Source organism: Budorcas taxicolor, chromosome 9 (assembly GCF_023091745.1).
Source record: "Budorcas taxicolor isolate Tak-1 chromosome 9, Takin1.1, whole genome shotgun sequence".
In the NCBI taxonomy this organism is placed as follows: domain Eukaryota; kingdom Metazoa; phylum Chordata; class Mammalia; order Artiodactyla; family Bovidae; genus Budorcas; species Budorcas taxicolor.
The window spans coordinates 31,393,760-31,411,514 of NC_068918.1; the positions used below are offsets into that span (position 1 = coordinate 31,393,760).

The 17,755-nt window shown below is 44.1% G+C and overlaps 1 protein-coding gene across 1 annotated transcript in view; it reads left to right on the forward strand.

Annotated features, from left to right (window-relative positions):
* Positions 1–269: 269 nt before the first annotated feature.
* SLC22A16 (solute carrier family 22 member 16) overlaps positions 270–17,755 on the forward strand; it is a 33,269-nt gene continuing 15,783 nt past the window's right edge. The window contains exons 1-4 of the mRNA XM_052645557.1: positions 270–374; positions 5,013–5,492; positions 9,143–9,260; positions 14,188–14,719. Of these exons, the coding sequence (XP_052501517.1) occupies positions 322–374; positions 5,013–5,492; positions 9,143–9,260; positions 14,188–14,719 (1,183 nt within the window). The 5' untranslated portion in view covers positions 270–321. The remainder of the gene's footprint in view (positions 375–5,012; positions 5,493–9,142; positions 9,261–14,187; positions 14,720–17,755) is intronic.

The window sequence follows — 17,755 nt, forward strand, 5'->3', positions numbered from 1 at the left end:
CGCGGTGTCAAGGGTCTGATGGGGCGGCGGGGAGGGAGCGGGAAGTGGCGGGGAAGGGCGCACGGTGCCACCACGGGCTCCGGGAGCACGGCGCGCTGCGCAAAAGGCCGCGGCGGCGGGAACTCGCTGGAGGAGAAAAGAGAGGAACGGAGCCTGGCCCCGCGCGCGGCTCGAGCCCTTTGACGCGCGGGAGATGCCAAAGCCGCGGCGGGCGGGCCGCGGGGGCCGGGCGGGGCGGGGCAGGGCACCGCTGTGCCCGCAGTCCCCTGCACTAGGCGAGCGTCGCGCGTCCCGCTTCGGAGCGTGGTGCACGGCGGCACCATGGGGTCCAGCAACTTGGAGCTGATTTTTGACAGCGTGGGGCACTTCGGCAGGTAGGGAGATGGGGTAGGGGTGGGGAGGGAGGACGGTGCCCGGGGAGCCGGAGCCACGTGGGTGGAGGCGCCGGTGGGGTCTGTTTCTTTCCGTTGCGGTGGGGTTCTTGGGCGAGCAGAGCTCGCGATCCGAACACATTTCCCCACCCCTCCTTTCCGGGAAAAGTCCGGAGGCCTGAGTCCTGACTCCTGGCCCTGGACTGATCCTCTCGAACTCTGGCGGCCGGACGCCCCCAGAGCGAGCAGCGGGCGCTGGGGGCTCGCTTCGGCAGTGGTGGGTGTGGGGTCCCCCGGCGCGCCCTCTGCCGGTGCCGGAGTCCAAAGCCCCGGCTGCAGAGGCCAAGTCACAGAAGGAATGCCTGTTCTTGGCAGCTCGTTTCTCTGACCTGCCAAATGGGCTCCTCTTTCACTTCCCCAGACGACTGCTGTCCCGCCCCAACCCGTGGTAGAGTCTCCTTCAGTGCCTGGCAGGTATTGAATTGCTCTAGGAACAACCGTTTAAAGTTTGTTCGTTCTTTGGGTGTGTGTTTTCGGTTTATGGAAACCTAATATGTGGTGGCTCAGACCAGTGTTCTTGCCTGGAGAATCCCAGAGACAGTGGGCCCCCGTCTCTGGGGTCGCACAGAGTTGGACACGATTGAAGGGACTTAGCAGCAGCAGCAGCAGCAGACGGTAAAACGTCTGCCTACAATGAGGAAGACCTGGGTTCAATCCCTGGGTCGGGAAGATCCTCTGGAGAAGGAAATGGCAAGCCACTCTAGTACTCTTGCCTGGAAAATCCCATGGACAGAGGAGCGTGGTAGGCTGCTACAGTCCATTGGGAGGCAAAGAGTCGGACACGACCGAGTGACTTCACTCACTCAATATGTGCCAACTACACAGTGCGGAATTTTACAAAGGGGTGGAGATGAATCCTTATTTTCATGATTGGGAAATTGAGGCTGGGTCAGGGACCCACAGCTACTGCAGGGTGGGACCTAGGTTTGACCTTTGTATGGTTGTCACTCTCTTTTCATTTGTCAAATTAACTTTAAAAATTTAAAGTGTATTCATTCATTTATTTATTCATTCATTCGTGGAGAAATACTACTTTGACCCAGAACGTTTTGGGAGAAGGGGTAGCTGGGCGAGGAGCCATAGAAAGTGTGGATCCAGAGCTTTGGGCTCAGTCTGAATCCTGGCCTGCCACTCACTGCTAAGGTGACCCTGGGAATACTGTGTCTCAGTTTCCTATGCACAGAATGAGAATTATAATCATTCCTGCCTTAAGCTCCCTTCCAGGCTTGTGATGAAGAGCTGATGCTGTGCTCTTCTCCAGGGTGAAAAGTTGCACAGATGTTGGTTATGATTCCCAGTGTCCACAAGAAAGGAGTGGTGAAGCAGGCGGGGAAGGGGCAGGAGACCCCAACTCTCCCCCGCTTCCTCCTGATACCTGCATTATTGAATGCTCAGTTGTGCCCGGCTCTGTCCTAAGTTTTTTTGTACATGTTACCTTCTTTTGCCTTCACCGCAGCCCTTTGAGGCTAGTGGTATCACTCTCATTTTACACATGAGGAAACCACGTCTTGCACCTAAATCACAAATCTCTTAGTAGCAGAGCAGGATTCGATGCCATTGGATGTCCCTTGGCCTCCACAGTCCATGCTGTCAACTAGATGCTCTCCTGAGTGCAACCCTGGGATTCAGCCAGGTCCTTCATTTATTATCACATCTTATCTTCCTTGAAGCAGAATAGCATAGGGATTACAAAATCAGCTCTGGGAATGGATGTCCAAGTTCCAATGCTGGCTTACCAAGTATTAACTGTATGGTCTTGAGTATTTGACTTACCACTTACTCATCTGTAAAATGGGGGTAATAATAGTACTACACATGTTGGTTATAAGGACTCCACATGCAGCTCTCATCTCATTCTCATGATAAGAGGTAGTAGTTACTAATACCATTCTTTCCCCATGTATTTTAGGGATTAATCACCATACTTAGGAGCTGTAACAAAGAGACCCCTCAATTGGATTTTGTCTCTGGTCACTGTCCAGGGCAGCTGTGCTCCATGGTGTCTCCAGGGACCCAAGTGGGTGAGGCAACTCCACCATCCACAGCATTTGGGGCAGCTGCTCCATGTCCTCACCTGCATGGTCAGGTGTGGCTCGGTGTGGTGGGAGAAAGGGAGAATGGGTTTGGGGAGACAGCTCTTAGCCAGTCACAGTGGAGTATGCAAAATCTTATCATTCTGTAAGTTATCAATAAATCGTGACTATTATTGTCACCTGAGTCCCCATTCTGGTAGGAAAGGTAGATTGTGAAATCTACTTATAGGAAGGGAAAGGGTAACATGTCAATGCTTACAGCAAAAGGTGAAAATAGTGTGACCATATCATAGTAGCCCATATTTTCTCTGGCATTCACTCTCATTGGTCTCTTTATTGTCTATAAATAGAGAGGGAGGTTATTGTGTATCGTTATCTAGTCTTAAGGAAACCTAGTGACAGTGTTAAGTAGAAGGCCCTAATTGTCTCTCATTTCTCCTTGGTCATTTCTAAGGTGAGGAAACACTGTCCAAATCACCTTTAAAAGAGGAAAGCAGGACACCTAAGAAGAATTAGGTGTTGTTCAATACAAAATACAAGTTTGTATTGAAGTTACAAACACTTCACGGTTTAACCCCCATGTCAGAGGGAATTGAGGAAACAGATTCAGGAGGAACTAAGAGCCTGGATCTTTGAGTTCTCTTGGAATAAAGACAGAGAGAGTTTAAAATTTCAGAGGTGGAATGAGGAGCCTGTGGCTGACTTAGATGTATGGGTATAGGTGGTGGTTGTTTTTTTTTTTTTTTTTTTTCGGTCAGTATATGACCCTTTTAGGCTCTTTTTTGACTTCACCTTATGAACATCATAGTATCTAACACTTAAATGTACCTACAGTATGCCATAGTGCTTTACATGTAGTAATTCTACATTCCCATAACAACTCATTTTTCAGATGAGAAAAGATCCTTACATAAAGGGTAAGGATCTTGCCCAAAAGACCCAGGTGGTAAGTCACCAGAGACAAACTTCAAATCTTGGTAGTCTGGTTCTGGAGTCCATGCTCTTAACCACAGTGGTATAATACTAATTATGTTTTATTATGGGCTACCCAGGTAGTGCTAGTGGTAAAGAGCCTGCCTGCCAGTGCAGGAGACATCAGAGACGCAGGTTCAATCCCTTGGTGCAGAAGATACTGAGGGAGGGCATGGCAGCCCACTCCAGTATTCTTGCCTAGAGAATCCCCATGGACAGAGGAGCCTGGCAGGCTATGGTCCATGGGGTCACAAAGAGTTAGACACGACTGAAGCGACTTAGCACATATGCAGGCATGTTCTATTCTATAGAATGATATCAATCTAGGACTGAATGTAATCTTCTTTACCTGTCGCCCAGATAGCATAGGTCCGTTTCCTGGAGGTTCTGGTCATCTTTGCTTTTACTTGCCTCTGGTTTTCCTGTCTATTCTTTTTCCATTAGTGTTTCTCTTGGCTGTGGGCATAGTGATGTGTTGTGTCTAAGTCTGTTGTTCTGAAGGAGCCTTGGGCTGGGTAGACACTTGGTGGACAGCAATCTTTATAAGGGAGAAAATGATTTGTTAGAATGCGAGACACCTAATGAAGTAGGATTTTGTGTTTTTTTGAGGCAGTTATCCTTGTGACTTCCCTGGTGGCTCAGCTGGTAAAGAATCCTCCTGTAATGCGGGAGACCTGGGCTCGATCCCTGGGTTGGGAAGGTCCCCTGGAGAAGGGAATGGCAACCCACTCCAGTACTCTTGCCTGGAAAATCCCATGGACAGAGGAGGCTTTTGGGCTACAGTCCATGGAGTCACAAAGAGTCAGACGTGACTGAGAGACTAAGCACGGCACATCCTTGTGACAGGAAAAGGGAAATTTGAACTGAAAGTGTGCTTAAGACCTTCTCAGCACCTGTGGGTGGGGCAGAGAAGACAGATCCTAGCTTCAGAGACCTGCCAGGGGAGGTGTTATTTTGTGGGGACTGGGTGTGAATTGAGAACATGAATAGAGAACTTGTGCGACTCTGTGGAAAAAACTAGTGATAACTGTGGGGTTCAGGCTGGCTGGGGAAGGAGTGGGGCCAGGAAGGTGGCAGTAAACTCGAGAAGCTGGTGGGCGCCAAAGGCTGGAGCCCCGAACAGTGCAGGGGATGGGGTCAATGGGAGGGACAGGGGGAGCTGGGAGGATGGGAAGCTGTGGTCAGACAATGTGAGTTTTGCAGCAGTGGAGCCTCTCCAGGTGATGAGACTACTTAGGTACCAAACCCAAACGCCTCAAGGGGCAGGCAGGTAAACTTCACACAAACAAAATCTGTCTGCTCTTTGTGGAGACTGTGTCGAGTTTGAGCATTAGAATTTGTGAAGCGGGGAAGAGTCGAAGTATAAAAATGTATGTCATGTATGATGTATGTTACCTTCTCAGTGATATTCATAGGGTTGTCGTTATGCGATGCCTCTTAGGTCCCTAACAGGATTTGGTTGTGTTTATCCCTTTATTCAAGCTAAGCATAATGGAGACCTTTCATGTTTGCCTATGTCTTTTTTTTTAGCTCATAGGTCAGCTATAATAACTTTTCTTTTCCTCTCTCTTTGCAGATACCAAATATTCCTCTATTTTATATGTGCCTTCCAGAATATCTCTTGTGGTATCCACTACTTGGCTTCTGTGTTCTTGTCCGTGTCCCCCCAGCATACCTGTAGGCCCCCAGGCAATGTGAGTCAGGTTCTTTTCCAAGACCTCTCTACTTGGCAGTTGGAGGACATCTGGACCCAGGTCTCCGTGGGCCGTGAGGATCACATCCTCGTGCAGCTGCAGGACGGGGAGGTCTGGGAGCTCACCAGCTGTCAGAGGTTCCGGAGGGATGATCAGTCGAGTCTGGACTATGAGTACAGCGGCCGGAAGAGCAGCTTCCCTTGCTTGGATGGCTACATCTACGACAGAAGCAAGTGGCTCAGCACTGTGGTGACCCAGTGGGATCTGGTGTGTAACCGAGAGTGGTTCGGAAGGCTGATCCAGCCCACGTTTATGTTTGGAGTCCTGCTGGGAGCAGTGATCTTTGGCTACCTCTCCGACAGGTAACATGAAGTCTTCTGTACTGTCTCATCCATCAGTGTAGGGTTCGTTTTCCCATCTCATTGTCTTAGGGGACAGGGAATTATGTTCAAAGCTTTAGTCATTTTCATACTTCCTGTCTAAATACGTACTTCTTTGCTGATCTGTTATTTAGGGATACAAAATAACATTAAGGGGATGGGTTCTGAAGACAGTCTGCCTGTGTTCTGCCATTTATTAGCTGTGGACCTTGGCACATTGCCTGACCTGCATTGCAGAATCTTGTGTGTAAGCTGGCAATGAAAAAAACAATACTCATCTCAGAGGGTTATTGCAAAATTAACACAGAAAAAGTACCTTGGACCTATAACCACTCAGTAGCTACTGGTTATTACTTTGAATATTTTTTCTTTAAATAGACTTGCTTTTTAGGAGGATAGTCTGGCCCTATGCAGTGATATCTATGAAATTGTGTGATGTACCAATCAAATTAAAAAATATATATACTTTAAAATGAACATATAGCTCTTAAAATAAGACAAAGTTCATCCGTGTATGGATATGGACCACACTTTTAGTGCCTGTCCCAGAGCACAGAGATAAACTTATTTATTTGGCCCCATAGTTGTGAATTTTACAGGCATGTCTTGGGCACTGGGAACCTAAAGACAACTGCTTAGGTCAGAAATCCCTGCCTTCAGTGTGTGCTAGTCACATGGGACCAAGAATCACATCGAAAGAAATACTATAGGGCTTTGTTGTGTCTGGGGCCATATTAGAAGCAAAGGCCATGGAGAAAAGACTATGGAAGCTTAAAGGGAGGAGGACCCAGGTCTTTCCCTCCACCTCCCACATCCCCTCCAGGAGGTGGGGTTTGAATAATGAAATTGCAACAGAAGTGGAGTCTATTAGTAAAATAGTTATTATTTGGTGACTGAGTTACCATCTCAGTGTTTAAGAATCTTCTGCTTCATACGCTTCCTGGGAAGGATGAAAGTTGAGTTGTCAGTGGGGAGAGGAGCAAAACAGGAGTCGAGGAGGTAGATACTCCCTTTTGGAAAGTCCATCAGTGGAGAAAATGCAAGGTGCAAGGTGGCTACAGGAATGATGGGGATCCAGAGAAGGTTATTGTCTTTGGCTGAAAGAGACTTCAACTGAAAGGGAGGAGTCAGAAGAGTGGGAGGGATAGAGGGAAAAGAAATAATTGGTAGAATAAGGCCTCAGAAGAGTTGGGAAGAGACATGAACCAATACAAAGATTGCAGAATGGTATTTGAAGAGAAAAGGGTGTGTGCCTCTGGACAGGAGGGAAGAAAAAAAGGCTGTAGGCAGAGGCAGGTCTTGTTGGCAGTTGGGCAGAGCAGGAAATTGCAGAGCTTTCTCTGGTGTTCTTTGTTCTCTGCTCATCATCAAGAGAGTTGCTCATCTGTTACAGAGAATGAAAACGTTGTGGGTAGAAGAGGGATGGATGAAAATAGTTTAAAATGACATTCAGGGCTCAAATGAGATTGGGAAACCTTTTAATGTAGGGCCAACAATCCCTACTAGTGCCCGTGGGAGCAGAGCAGGCTGAGGCTGTGAATTTGACAGTTTCCAGTTTGCTTACATACTCTCTGCTGCAGTGGGTAAACCTGTTGCTTGGAATCTCAGGACTGTATTCTTTTGCCTTAAAATGATCTGTCAGGGACATTTCATAGGGAGAAAATATTTGCAAATCATATAGCTAATGACAGTCTAGTATCTAGAATACATAAAAAAACTCTTATAACTCAACAATAAAAAGACAAATAACCCGATTCAAAAATGGACAAGTGATTTGGATGGATATTTTGCCAAAGAATATATACAAATGGACAATAAGCACATATAAAAAATGTTCAACATCAATAATCATTAGGGAAATGTAAATCAATACTATAGTGAGATACCCCTGGTCACTAGAATGGCTGTAATCAAAAAGACAGATAATAAGTGTTGTCCATAACAAGTGTTGTCAATAACAAGTGTGGATATGGAGAAACTGTTGGGATGGTAGAATTGGGGCAGCCACCCTGGAAAACAGTTTGGCAGCTTCTTAAAAATTAAACATAAATTTAGCATATGACCCAGCAATTCCACCCCCAGGTACATATCCAAGAGAATTGAAAACATAACTTGACATAAAATCTTGTTCACAAATGTTCGTGGCAGCATTATTCATTATAGCCAAAAAAGTGGAAACAATGTCCAAATGTCCATCTAGGGATGAATGGATGAACAAAACGTGGTATAGCCACGCCATGGAACGTTGTGTGTGTTAGTCGCTCAGTCATGTCCGACTCTTTTGTGACCCTGTGGACTGTAGACCACCAGGCTCCTCTGTCCATGGAATTCTCCAGGCAAGAATACAGGAGTGGGTTGCCATTCCCTTCTCCAGTGGAATGTTATTGAGTCATAAAAAGGAATGAAGTAGAGTAACATGGATGAACTTTGAAAGCATAATAAAATAAGCCAGGCCTTATGGTGTGCGATTCCATTTATATAGAATGTTCAGAAGAGGCAACTCCATAAAAACAGAAAGTAGATTGTGGCTTTCAGGGGACAGAGGGAACAGAGAATAAGAAATGATTCCTGGGTGCAGAATTTCTTTTTGGAAGGATGAAAATGTCTTGGAACTAGAGAGTGATGAGTTGCACAATTCTGTGAATCCACTTGGAGAAGGCAATGGCAACCCACTCCAGTACTCTTGCCTGGAAAATCCCATGGACAGAGGAGCCTGGTAGGCTACAGTCCATGGGGTTGTGAAGAGTCTGACATGACTGAGTGACTTCACTTTCACTTTTCACTTTCATGCATTGGAGGAGGAAATGGCAACCCACTTCAATATTCTTGCCTGGAGAATCCACTAAAAAGCCACTGAATTGTATACTTTAAAACTGTGGTCCCCAGCCTTTTTGACATCAGGGACTGGTTTCATGGAAGACAAGTTTTCCATGGACCGGGGCAGGTGGGGGATGGTTTCAGGATGATTCAAGTACATTACGTTTATTGTGCACTTTATTTCTATTCTAATGCTGCTGCTGATCTGATCTGACAGGAGGTACAGGTCTGCAGCCTGAAGGTTGGGGATCCGTGCTTTAAAAGACTGGATTTTGTATCATATGAATTACATCTCACTTTTTAAATCCATAGGCATGTAATTGTTATTTGTTTGCTTTTTAAAGAAGGAAATTCCCTTCCCAATTATGAAAATACAGGGCAAATAGGCAACTTATTCTACTAGCAGAATGTCACTAGATTTCTGTTTTTAGAGGGGCTTATTAAGAGTTGCCTCCCCCTTTGTGAGCAGAGCCAGCCCAACAGGGAAGATGATCCAGCAGGTGACAGAGCAGGAGCTGACAGGGAAAGGACAGATCTTCCCTCTTCTTCCTCCTAATCCCAGGTTAGGAGGTCCTTTGGGGACCACCCAGAGTGATTGTGTGTATATATTAGCAGCTCAGGTGGAGACTTGGCCACTGAAAAACTGGCCTTTTGAAAAAATTGTGTGTTAACTCATGATTTACCCAAAATAAATAAGTCAAATACATAAGCTACTAAAAATATAGGTAAAATTTATCTTTCTTGAATTAGAGTGGATGTTTTAAACTGTTGCAGCCACACCTTGCTCCTTCCACTGTGTGATTCTTATTTTTCAGGGCAGGAAGACGCCTTGTTTTGTGGGCCTCAAGCACCGGTGTATTTTTGTTTGGCATAGCGGCGGCATTCACATTTGATTATTACAGCTTCATAGTCGCACGCTTTCTTCTTGCTATCGTGAGTTGGGATGTTGTTGGGGTTTGTGTTTGTTTGTTTGTTTTTGCCTCTTTAATTCCACTGCAGTATTTTTATATTAAACCTTAACTCTCTTAGTTGTGCTTATTTGAATCCAGTGAGATAGCGATCAAGGACTAATCTTTGTTCACTGCCCAAGTCTTTCTGTAGAATATTAGTGCCTTATGCTTAGAATGAAGGCTGTTAAATGAAAAATTGTGGCTTAGTAGGCTGAAACGTTTTACTGGACTCTGTGCCTGACACGTGATTCACTTTCCACCATTACTAGCAGCAGGGATCTGTGAGACATCACTTCCAGTTGGCATTTTATTGGGGATTCTGGCCAACTGTTGTTGTTGTTTAGTTGCTCAGTCATGTTCGACTCTTTTGCAACTCCATGGACTGTAGCCCACCAGGCTCCTCTGTCCATGAGAATCCCATGGATTCTCCAGGCAAGAATACTGGAGTGGATTGCCGTTTCCTCCTCCAGGGGATCTTCCTGACCCAGGGATCGAACCCTTGTCTCCTGCATTGGCAGGTGTATTCTTTACCTCTGAGCCACCAGGGAAGCCCATTCGAGCCAATACTGTAAGGCAAAAGATAGAGAAGAGACAGGAAGAACAAGAGGGAGAGAGGAAGGCCCAAGGGGACAGAAATTAAAAAGTCATTATTTATACCCATTACAAATAATAGCTCCAATTATTTTACTTCTGAGCAGTTATGTCAGTCTAGATGTATGCATGAGCCAGACAGTTAAGGCATATTGTTAAGAATGTCATTTGTATAATGTGCAGGAAGGGTAAAAACAAAGCTTCAGACCTTTTTGTTTTGGGGAACAGGGGAGGATAGTGGAAAGGGCATGTGTTTGAATCCCAGCATTGTCATATATTGGCTTCTCAGCTGTGTGACCTTGGGCAAATGCCTTATTCTCTTCGAACCTTAACTTCTGATCTGTAAACTGTAGAAAAGAATACCTATTTCACTGGGTTGTTACCAGGACTCACTTGAGATTCAGGGAAATGTCTGTAGTTCAGAACCTGGCACAGAGTAAAGCTGACTGTTGCTGGAAGTGGACCAGGGAGTTTCCACACTCAGTGAGGCTTCCGGACAGGCTCCATACTACCTCACAGCAGCAACAGCGGCTCTTTGGAGGTCACTGTTCAAGGATAACAGAGTGAAGTTTTCTCTTCGGGAAGAGCTTGTGATCTTGCTGAACACAGAGCAGGGCATACATCCCCTGTCACTGGAGCAGATGACCTAAGGGTGTGGGGAGAAGCCAAGGACTTCAGCCTCAGAAGAAGAGGTCACTGTGGCCCCTCCAAGGGCAAGGTGGTATATTCTCTTTTGGAGTCTTCATCAACAGCTAAGAAGGGTCCCTAAGAAGCCACTCATAGATGGTCAAGGATAGAAGGATGCATTAAAAACAAGTTAGGAGAATCAAAGGTGTTGTATCTTTAAAAAGTATAATATTTTTGGGAATACAGAGAGTTTTTAACACAAGAGATAACAACCAGCAGTTCTGTCTCCACTAAGGACAGAATAAGAGGAAATGACTCTGTAGCTGCAGGGTGAGGTTTGATAATAGACCTTCTGGTGGGAATGATTGTACAACAGAGGCAAGGAGAGGTCTTGAGAGAGTGTGGAGTCCTCTTTAGGAATAATTGAGAGAATAATTCTAAAATTATCTTTTTTGGTCTTGCGAAATAGCTTGAGCTGATTTCCAGAGCCAAGAAAATCAGACAGCCACCCATAGAATACTTCTGTAAAATGTGGTATTAATTTTCTGTGCCTCTTTCCTTTGGTTTTTATGGGAAATATATTTGTGATGCAATTCTGCTTAGGGAAGATGCAGGCAGATTCATTTACTCAGCACATTTATTGATCTGCCTACAGACTGTCATGCTAAGTAAACCTGACCAGGATGTTTCAATGACCCTATAGTGTAGCAGGAAGGCAAGATGCTGACAGACCATTGTAAAAAATCCATACAGTGTTGAGAATAAGGACCAGCAGTGGGGGGAGGGGCTCCACACAGTGGGGCATGGGATGGGGAGTCTAGAGAGTCAGGGTCTTTTTAGTGTGAGGGATAGGTGAGAGAAGAACCTTATAGGCAGAGGGAGTAGCAAGTGAGAAGGCCTAGAGATGTGAAGAAACTGGAGGTCTAGATACCAGGAGAATAGAGAGGCGGTGAAATGCACCATGAGGCTGAAGGAGAGAGAGATGACTAGGCAGACCTTGTAAGATGACAAAGGGTTTGCCTGGTTTCCTGAAGGTAATGAGAATCCTCTGAAAGGGTTCAGTGAATTCAGGGGTGAAGTGGTCATTCTGACTGCTGTGCCAGGGGTGGGGTCAGGGTAGATGTGAGGAATTGAGTATTATTACTGGAGGTGACAGGTGCAAATGGGATCAAGGAGACTTTTTGGAATTATTCAGGCAGTTGTGCATGGATTGTTTGAACCCAGTGACAGAAGTAACTGGTAGAAGTGGGAGGGAACTCCAAAAGAACTGGCCTTGGAAAAAACATCTTGAGGACTGATGTTATAGCTTACCTTGATGGGGAATTAAAGGGGAAATTTGTAGTGTTTGAAGGTTTAAATTTACCAAACCACTGGATTCTTCCATATGGGAAGCCTCATTATCAGGCTTCATTATCTGAGTCTTGCAATTACAAGGTTGCATGGGGAAATAAAAGCTCAAAATGTGAGACTGACCATTCGTACAGTCATCCCTATCAAGCACCTCTCTGCTTGCTGCTACTGGGCTAGCCTCTTTCCAACTCTGATGCCAAATGAAATTGCAGATCTTACAAAAGATGCTAAATGACAAAGAGTCTTTGAGAGCAGTGGGAGAAAACTGCCTTAATGCTACACAGATCCCTTGACCTGGCAGAGATAGACCAATTAACTTTTGAAGAAATGAATATCCATAAAGATAATGACAAGACAAGCCTTCAAAAGAGCATGATTTGAATATCAAAGGATTAAGAGAGGGCTTTGGGGAAGTCAGTGGTGCCCCAGAATAATTTTTCAAAAGTTAATTTTACAATTTAATTTATATTAATAAAAGTCAAATGTGAAATAATTTTGTAGAACTTCTAGTCCTTTTGCCACCACCCTCCTCCACAAAAAAATCCATTTGTTTCATTCTTTGTTTATTCCCTGAGTAGTCACATAGTGTTATTATAATCTGAATTTTGTTAAATTTAATATAGGCCTGCTTTTAAAATTAAGTTTTTCCTCCATTCTTTTTATTGTGCTAAAATGCACATTACATTATTTACCATCATAACTATTTTTAAGTATCTACAGTTCAGTGATATTAAATACATTCATACTGTTGTACAACCATCCCCACCATCCATCTCCAGAATTCTCTTTGTCTTACAAATCTGAAAGTCTATATTCATAAAACAGTAGCTCCCCATACTCCTTTCCCCTCAACCCCTAGCAACCACCATTCTACTTTCTGTCTCTCTGAATTTGACTACCGTAGATACTATGCCTGATATGAATGGAATCATACAATATCTGTCTTTTTGTGATTAGCTTATTTCACTTAGTGTAATGTCCTCAGAGTTAATTCATGTTGGAGCATATGTCAGAATATTCTTTTCTTAAGGCTAAATAATACTCCATTGTGTATTATCTATTCATCTGTTGATGGATTGCTGTTGATGGGAGCTTGGATTGCTTCAGTATTTTAGCTACTGTGAATAATGCTGTTATGAACATAAGTGTAAAAATATTTCTTTGAGATCCCACCTTAAATTCTTTTGGGTATATTCCCCAAATGGGATTGCTGGATCATAAGGCAATTGTATTTTTAGTGTTTTGAGGACTCTCCATACTGTTTTCCTTAGTGGCTGTACCATTTTACATTTCTGCCAACAGTGCATAAGGGTTCTGATTTCTCCACATCATCACCAACACTTACTTTATTTTATTTTATACTAGCCATCCTAATGTCCCTGAGGTGGCATATCAAATCATGGTTCTGATTCGCATTTCCCTAATGATTAATGATGCTGAGCATCTTTTCATTGCTTATTGGCCATTCCAGTATTTTCTTTGGAGGAATCCGAGCCCATTTTTGAATTTGGTTGTTTGTTTGGTTAACAGATATTTGGTCCTATCCAAACCATCCATAAGACATTTGGTCCATGCCAAAAGGTAGCTGATATCTGGTCTTATCCAAAACCATTTGGCTTGGACCAAATATGCTTATAGGTCTTTTGGGTAGGACCAAATTTCCAGGACCTTTTGGTGTGGACTGAATGTTTTATGGATGTTTCTGACAGGACCAAATATCATGTAAGGTTTTGTTTTATTTTTGAGTTTTAGGAGTTCTCTGTGTATTCTGGTTATTAGTCTCTTATCAGATGTATGATTTGCATATCTCTTGTTCCATAAGTTGCCTCTTCACTCCAGTGATAGTGTCTTTTGATGCATAGATGTTTTGAATTTCCCTGAAGTCCAATTTGTCTGTTTTTGTTGTTGTTGTTGCATGTCAAAATGAAATTTTAATCAAATCTTTTTCTTTTCACTAATTACTATAAATGGTTTGTTCCCATTTAGAATTTAGGATTTAATAAAAAAGGCTCTTCTCTATATAGATAAATGAATACACATATTTGCAAGGAACTGAGATGTAAATTCACACTGTAAAGGAATATTTAAATGAAGCAAAAGGCAGTGTCTAACATCATGCAAAGCACTTAAACTTTGCCTTTTGGGGTAGACAGGGCATGGGAAGATGAGAGGACACATTTGAAGAAGGATGGATTGAATTAAATTCCATTGTATGAATGTGATATGGGTTTCAGAAAACAAAGCTTTCTTTTCTTTCTGGTGTGATTTGCAGAGGGTCAAACTCCTTAGTAGTTACGTGTGTGACCTTAAATCTGGCCCACCCTCCCTGCTTTGTTTTGCAGTCTGGAAGTGGCTATCTCGTGGTGGTGTTTGTCTATGTGACAGAATTTGCCGGCATGAAGTCTCGGACGTGGGCGTCCATCCACTTGCATTCCTTTTTTGCCTTTGGAACCATGGTGGTGGCTTTGACGGGCTACTTCGTCAGGACCTGGTGGATCTATCAGATAGTGCTCTCCTCCGTGACGGTCCCCTTTATCCTGTGCTGTTGGATGCTCCCAGAGACACCTTTTTGGCTTATCTCAGGGGGAAAATATGAAGAAGCACAAAAAGTAATTGATACGATGGCCAAGTGGAATAGGACGAGATCCTGTAAACTGTCAGAACTTTTATCACTGGATCACGATGGTTCTGCTGGTAATAAGCCCTCTCAAGTTGAGAAGCACACCCTGTCAGAACTGTTTTATGACTGGAGTATTGGAGCAAGGACACTTATTCTTTGGCTGATTTGGTTCACAGGGTGTTTGGGGTTCTACACCTTCTCCTTGAATTCTGTTCATTTGGGAGGCAGTGAATATTTAAATCTCTTCCTTATGGGTAAGTGGTTAAACTATAGTAAGTGTAGCTGCGAAGTGAAATTTCTACCAGGTTTTGAGAGTGTTTCTATTGTCTTTATTTCTACCAGGAACAGCACTGCCGGCTAAGTCATTATGGTCTTTTTTAGTAGTGTGTGTGTGTGTGTGTGTGTGTGTGTGTGTAGCTCAGTCATGTCCGACTCTTTGCGACCCCATGGACTGTAGCCCTCCAGATACCTTTGTCTAGAATTCTCCAGGCAAGAATACTGGAGTGGGTAACCATTCGTTCTCCAGGGGCTCTTCCTGACCCAGGGATTGAACCTGGGTCTCCTGCATTGCAGACAAATTCTTTACCGTCTGAGACACCAGGGAAGCCCCTTTTAGTGAAAATCAAAGACCTGAGTCCCTGCTTCCTTTCCTGCCTCTTCCCCTTGCTTGCTTCCTTCCTTTAAGCCCATTGCCATCTCAGAACTGTAGTTCAGAGGTACCTTCTATAACCTTTGGCCTGTACTTTCAGATTTCTTTTTATGCATCTCTATACATTTGTACAGATAAATGTTTTATATTTTAACATAAATGAGATTATTCACTACATATTGTTTTTTGCAAGTTGCATTCCTTTTAAAATTTGGCATGTCTTGGAGCTCTTCTGGCATCTTTCTACCCTCTAATTTAGGAATTTTAGTCAGTAAAATAACCTAAACACATGCAACTGTAGTTTATGATGTCATGCTTCTTTTAATTCAGTGGCAGGTTAAAATAGCTCTGAAGCTGTGATAGCCTGAGGTGTGACTCCTAACCAAATTCACACCAGACATGAGAGAATGATCAGAAATGCATTTGTGCAGAATTATCAGAAATGCATTTGTTTCTGTGTAGGCTACTTGCATTTGATATTATCCCCAGAAGAGTTTGCTTTAAAATTGTTATACATAAATGTCATCCCTTGTCATTAAAGTGCTCTGATGAGACATCTGTTTTTGTTGATTATAGCACAAAGGAATTATAAGTCATTTTAAGAAAAAAAGAACTACTCTTTTTTTTAGGGGGGACAGACCAACAAGTTTATAGAAAGAGCCCATCTTGACTTCAAACACATTTTATAAACAAATGAACAAGTGAACGCATTCTACATGTCAGTTTGAGAAACAGGGACTGAACCCGGGTCTCCCGCATTGTAGGCAGATGCTTTACCATCTGAGCCACCAGGGAAGGCCAGGATTTCTAGAACAGAGCAGCGAATGGTAGCAGAATCAAGTGGGGTGGAGTGTGACGTCGGGAAGTTTAGGAATGCTGGGGTTTTGGATCTTTATGATATAGTCTGTTAAATTTGATGGAGATGTATTATTTCTCAAGGAAACAGGCCATCTCATAAATATAAAAATGTTTCCAAGACAAATAGCATTGTTTTATAGCCACTGGGCTTCCCCGATGGCTCAGCAGTAAAAAACCTGCTGACAATGCACGAGACAGGGGTTTGATCCCTGGGTCGGCAAGATCCCCTGGAGGAGGGCCTTGAAACCCACTCCAGTATTCTTGCCTGGAGAATCCCATAGACAGAGGAGCCTGGGGGCTACAGTGTATGGAAACAGTGTATGCAAAGAGTCAGACAGGACTGAAGCGACTGAGCACGCACATAGTCTCCACTGCCTTTGATCTTTTCATGTCATGACCCTTGCCAGTAGCCCTCTGCTTGTCAAGCGCTTCTAGTCAGTACTTTCATGCTGTGCAAATTTTGAACAAGTTTTCAGCTCCTGAGATGGTCGAGATTGGTGGGGATTTCAGTTCAGGTTTTGTGCCACTTGCAGGTGATGAATGCTACAGTAGCCTCAGGACATACCTTTGGGGTTATATGGAGATAGGATCAAAATGGGGTCTGAGTGATTAGAGAGACTATACATCATAAAAGTGAAGAAAAAAATGGCACATTGTCCTAATTCCAGAGGGTTCGTTGGTTGCACCATTTCTAAACCAGATATAGTCAAGTCAAAAATATAGATGCGGCATCGCTACAGTTCAAGAAGAATCAAGGTGAAATATACTTGAAAAGGTCTCTTCAGATTTCCCAGTAGCTGTGCAGCTTTGCTAGGCTCCAGGAATTCAGCTGGTGGCCTTGCACAGAGTGCTAGAGAGAGGAGAGCCCAGAGTCAGACGTGGAGGGAATCAGACATGAGGGAGGGAGGTGGCAGGAAAGGTTTGGCTCCCAAAGACCAGTCCCTGAGCTGTCACTTACTCATTTGGCTCAAGACATTTAGTGTTGGGAATGATTGAAGGTGGGAGGAGAAGGGGACGACAGAGGATGAGATGGTTGGATGGCATCACTGACACAATGGACATGTGTTTGGATGGACTCCGGGAACTGGTGATGGACAGGGAGGCTTGGTGTGCTGCAGTCCATGGGGTTGCAAAGAGTTGGACAAAACTGAGTGATTGAACTAAACTGACTGATTTAGTGTTAGTTGGAAAGTAGAGGTGGTAATCCAGGTATTCCCAGGAGGTTCTTTTGAGAATCATTGTTTTATTTGATCTTGAAAAGTCCTTAAAAAAAAAAAAGAGTAGGGTAATGGATGAACCTACTGTTTTGGTCCAGAGGCACCAGACCTTACAGCAGGGTCTGTGAAGGGGAGGCGTTTTCTCTGGAGTTGTTTATTTTTCATGTTAATGAAGAGAAGGTCAAGGCTATGGTTTTTCCAGTAGTCATGTATGGATGTGAGAGTTGGACTGTGAAGAAAGCTGAGCGCCCAAGAATTAATGCTTTTGAACTGTGGTGTTGGAGAAGACTCTTCAGAGTCCCTTGGACTGCAAGGAGATCCAACCAGTCCATTCTAAAGGAGATCAGACCTGGGTGTTCATTGGAAGGACTGATGCTAAAGCTGAAACTCCAGTACTTTGGACACCTCATGCAAAGAGTTGACTCATTGGAAAAGACTCTGATGCTGGGAGGGACTGGGGACAGGAGGAGAAGGGGACGACAGAGGATGAGATGGCTGGATGGCATCAGCGACTCGACGGACGTGAGTTTGAGTGAAGTCCGGGAGTTGGTGATGGACAGGGAGGC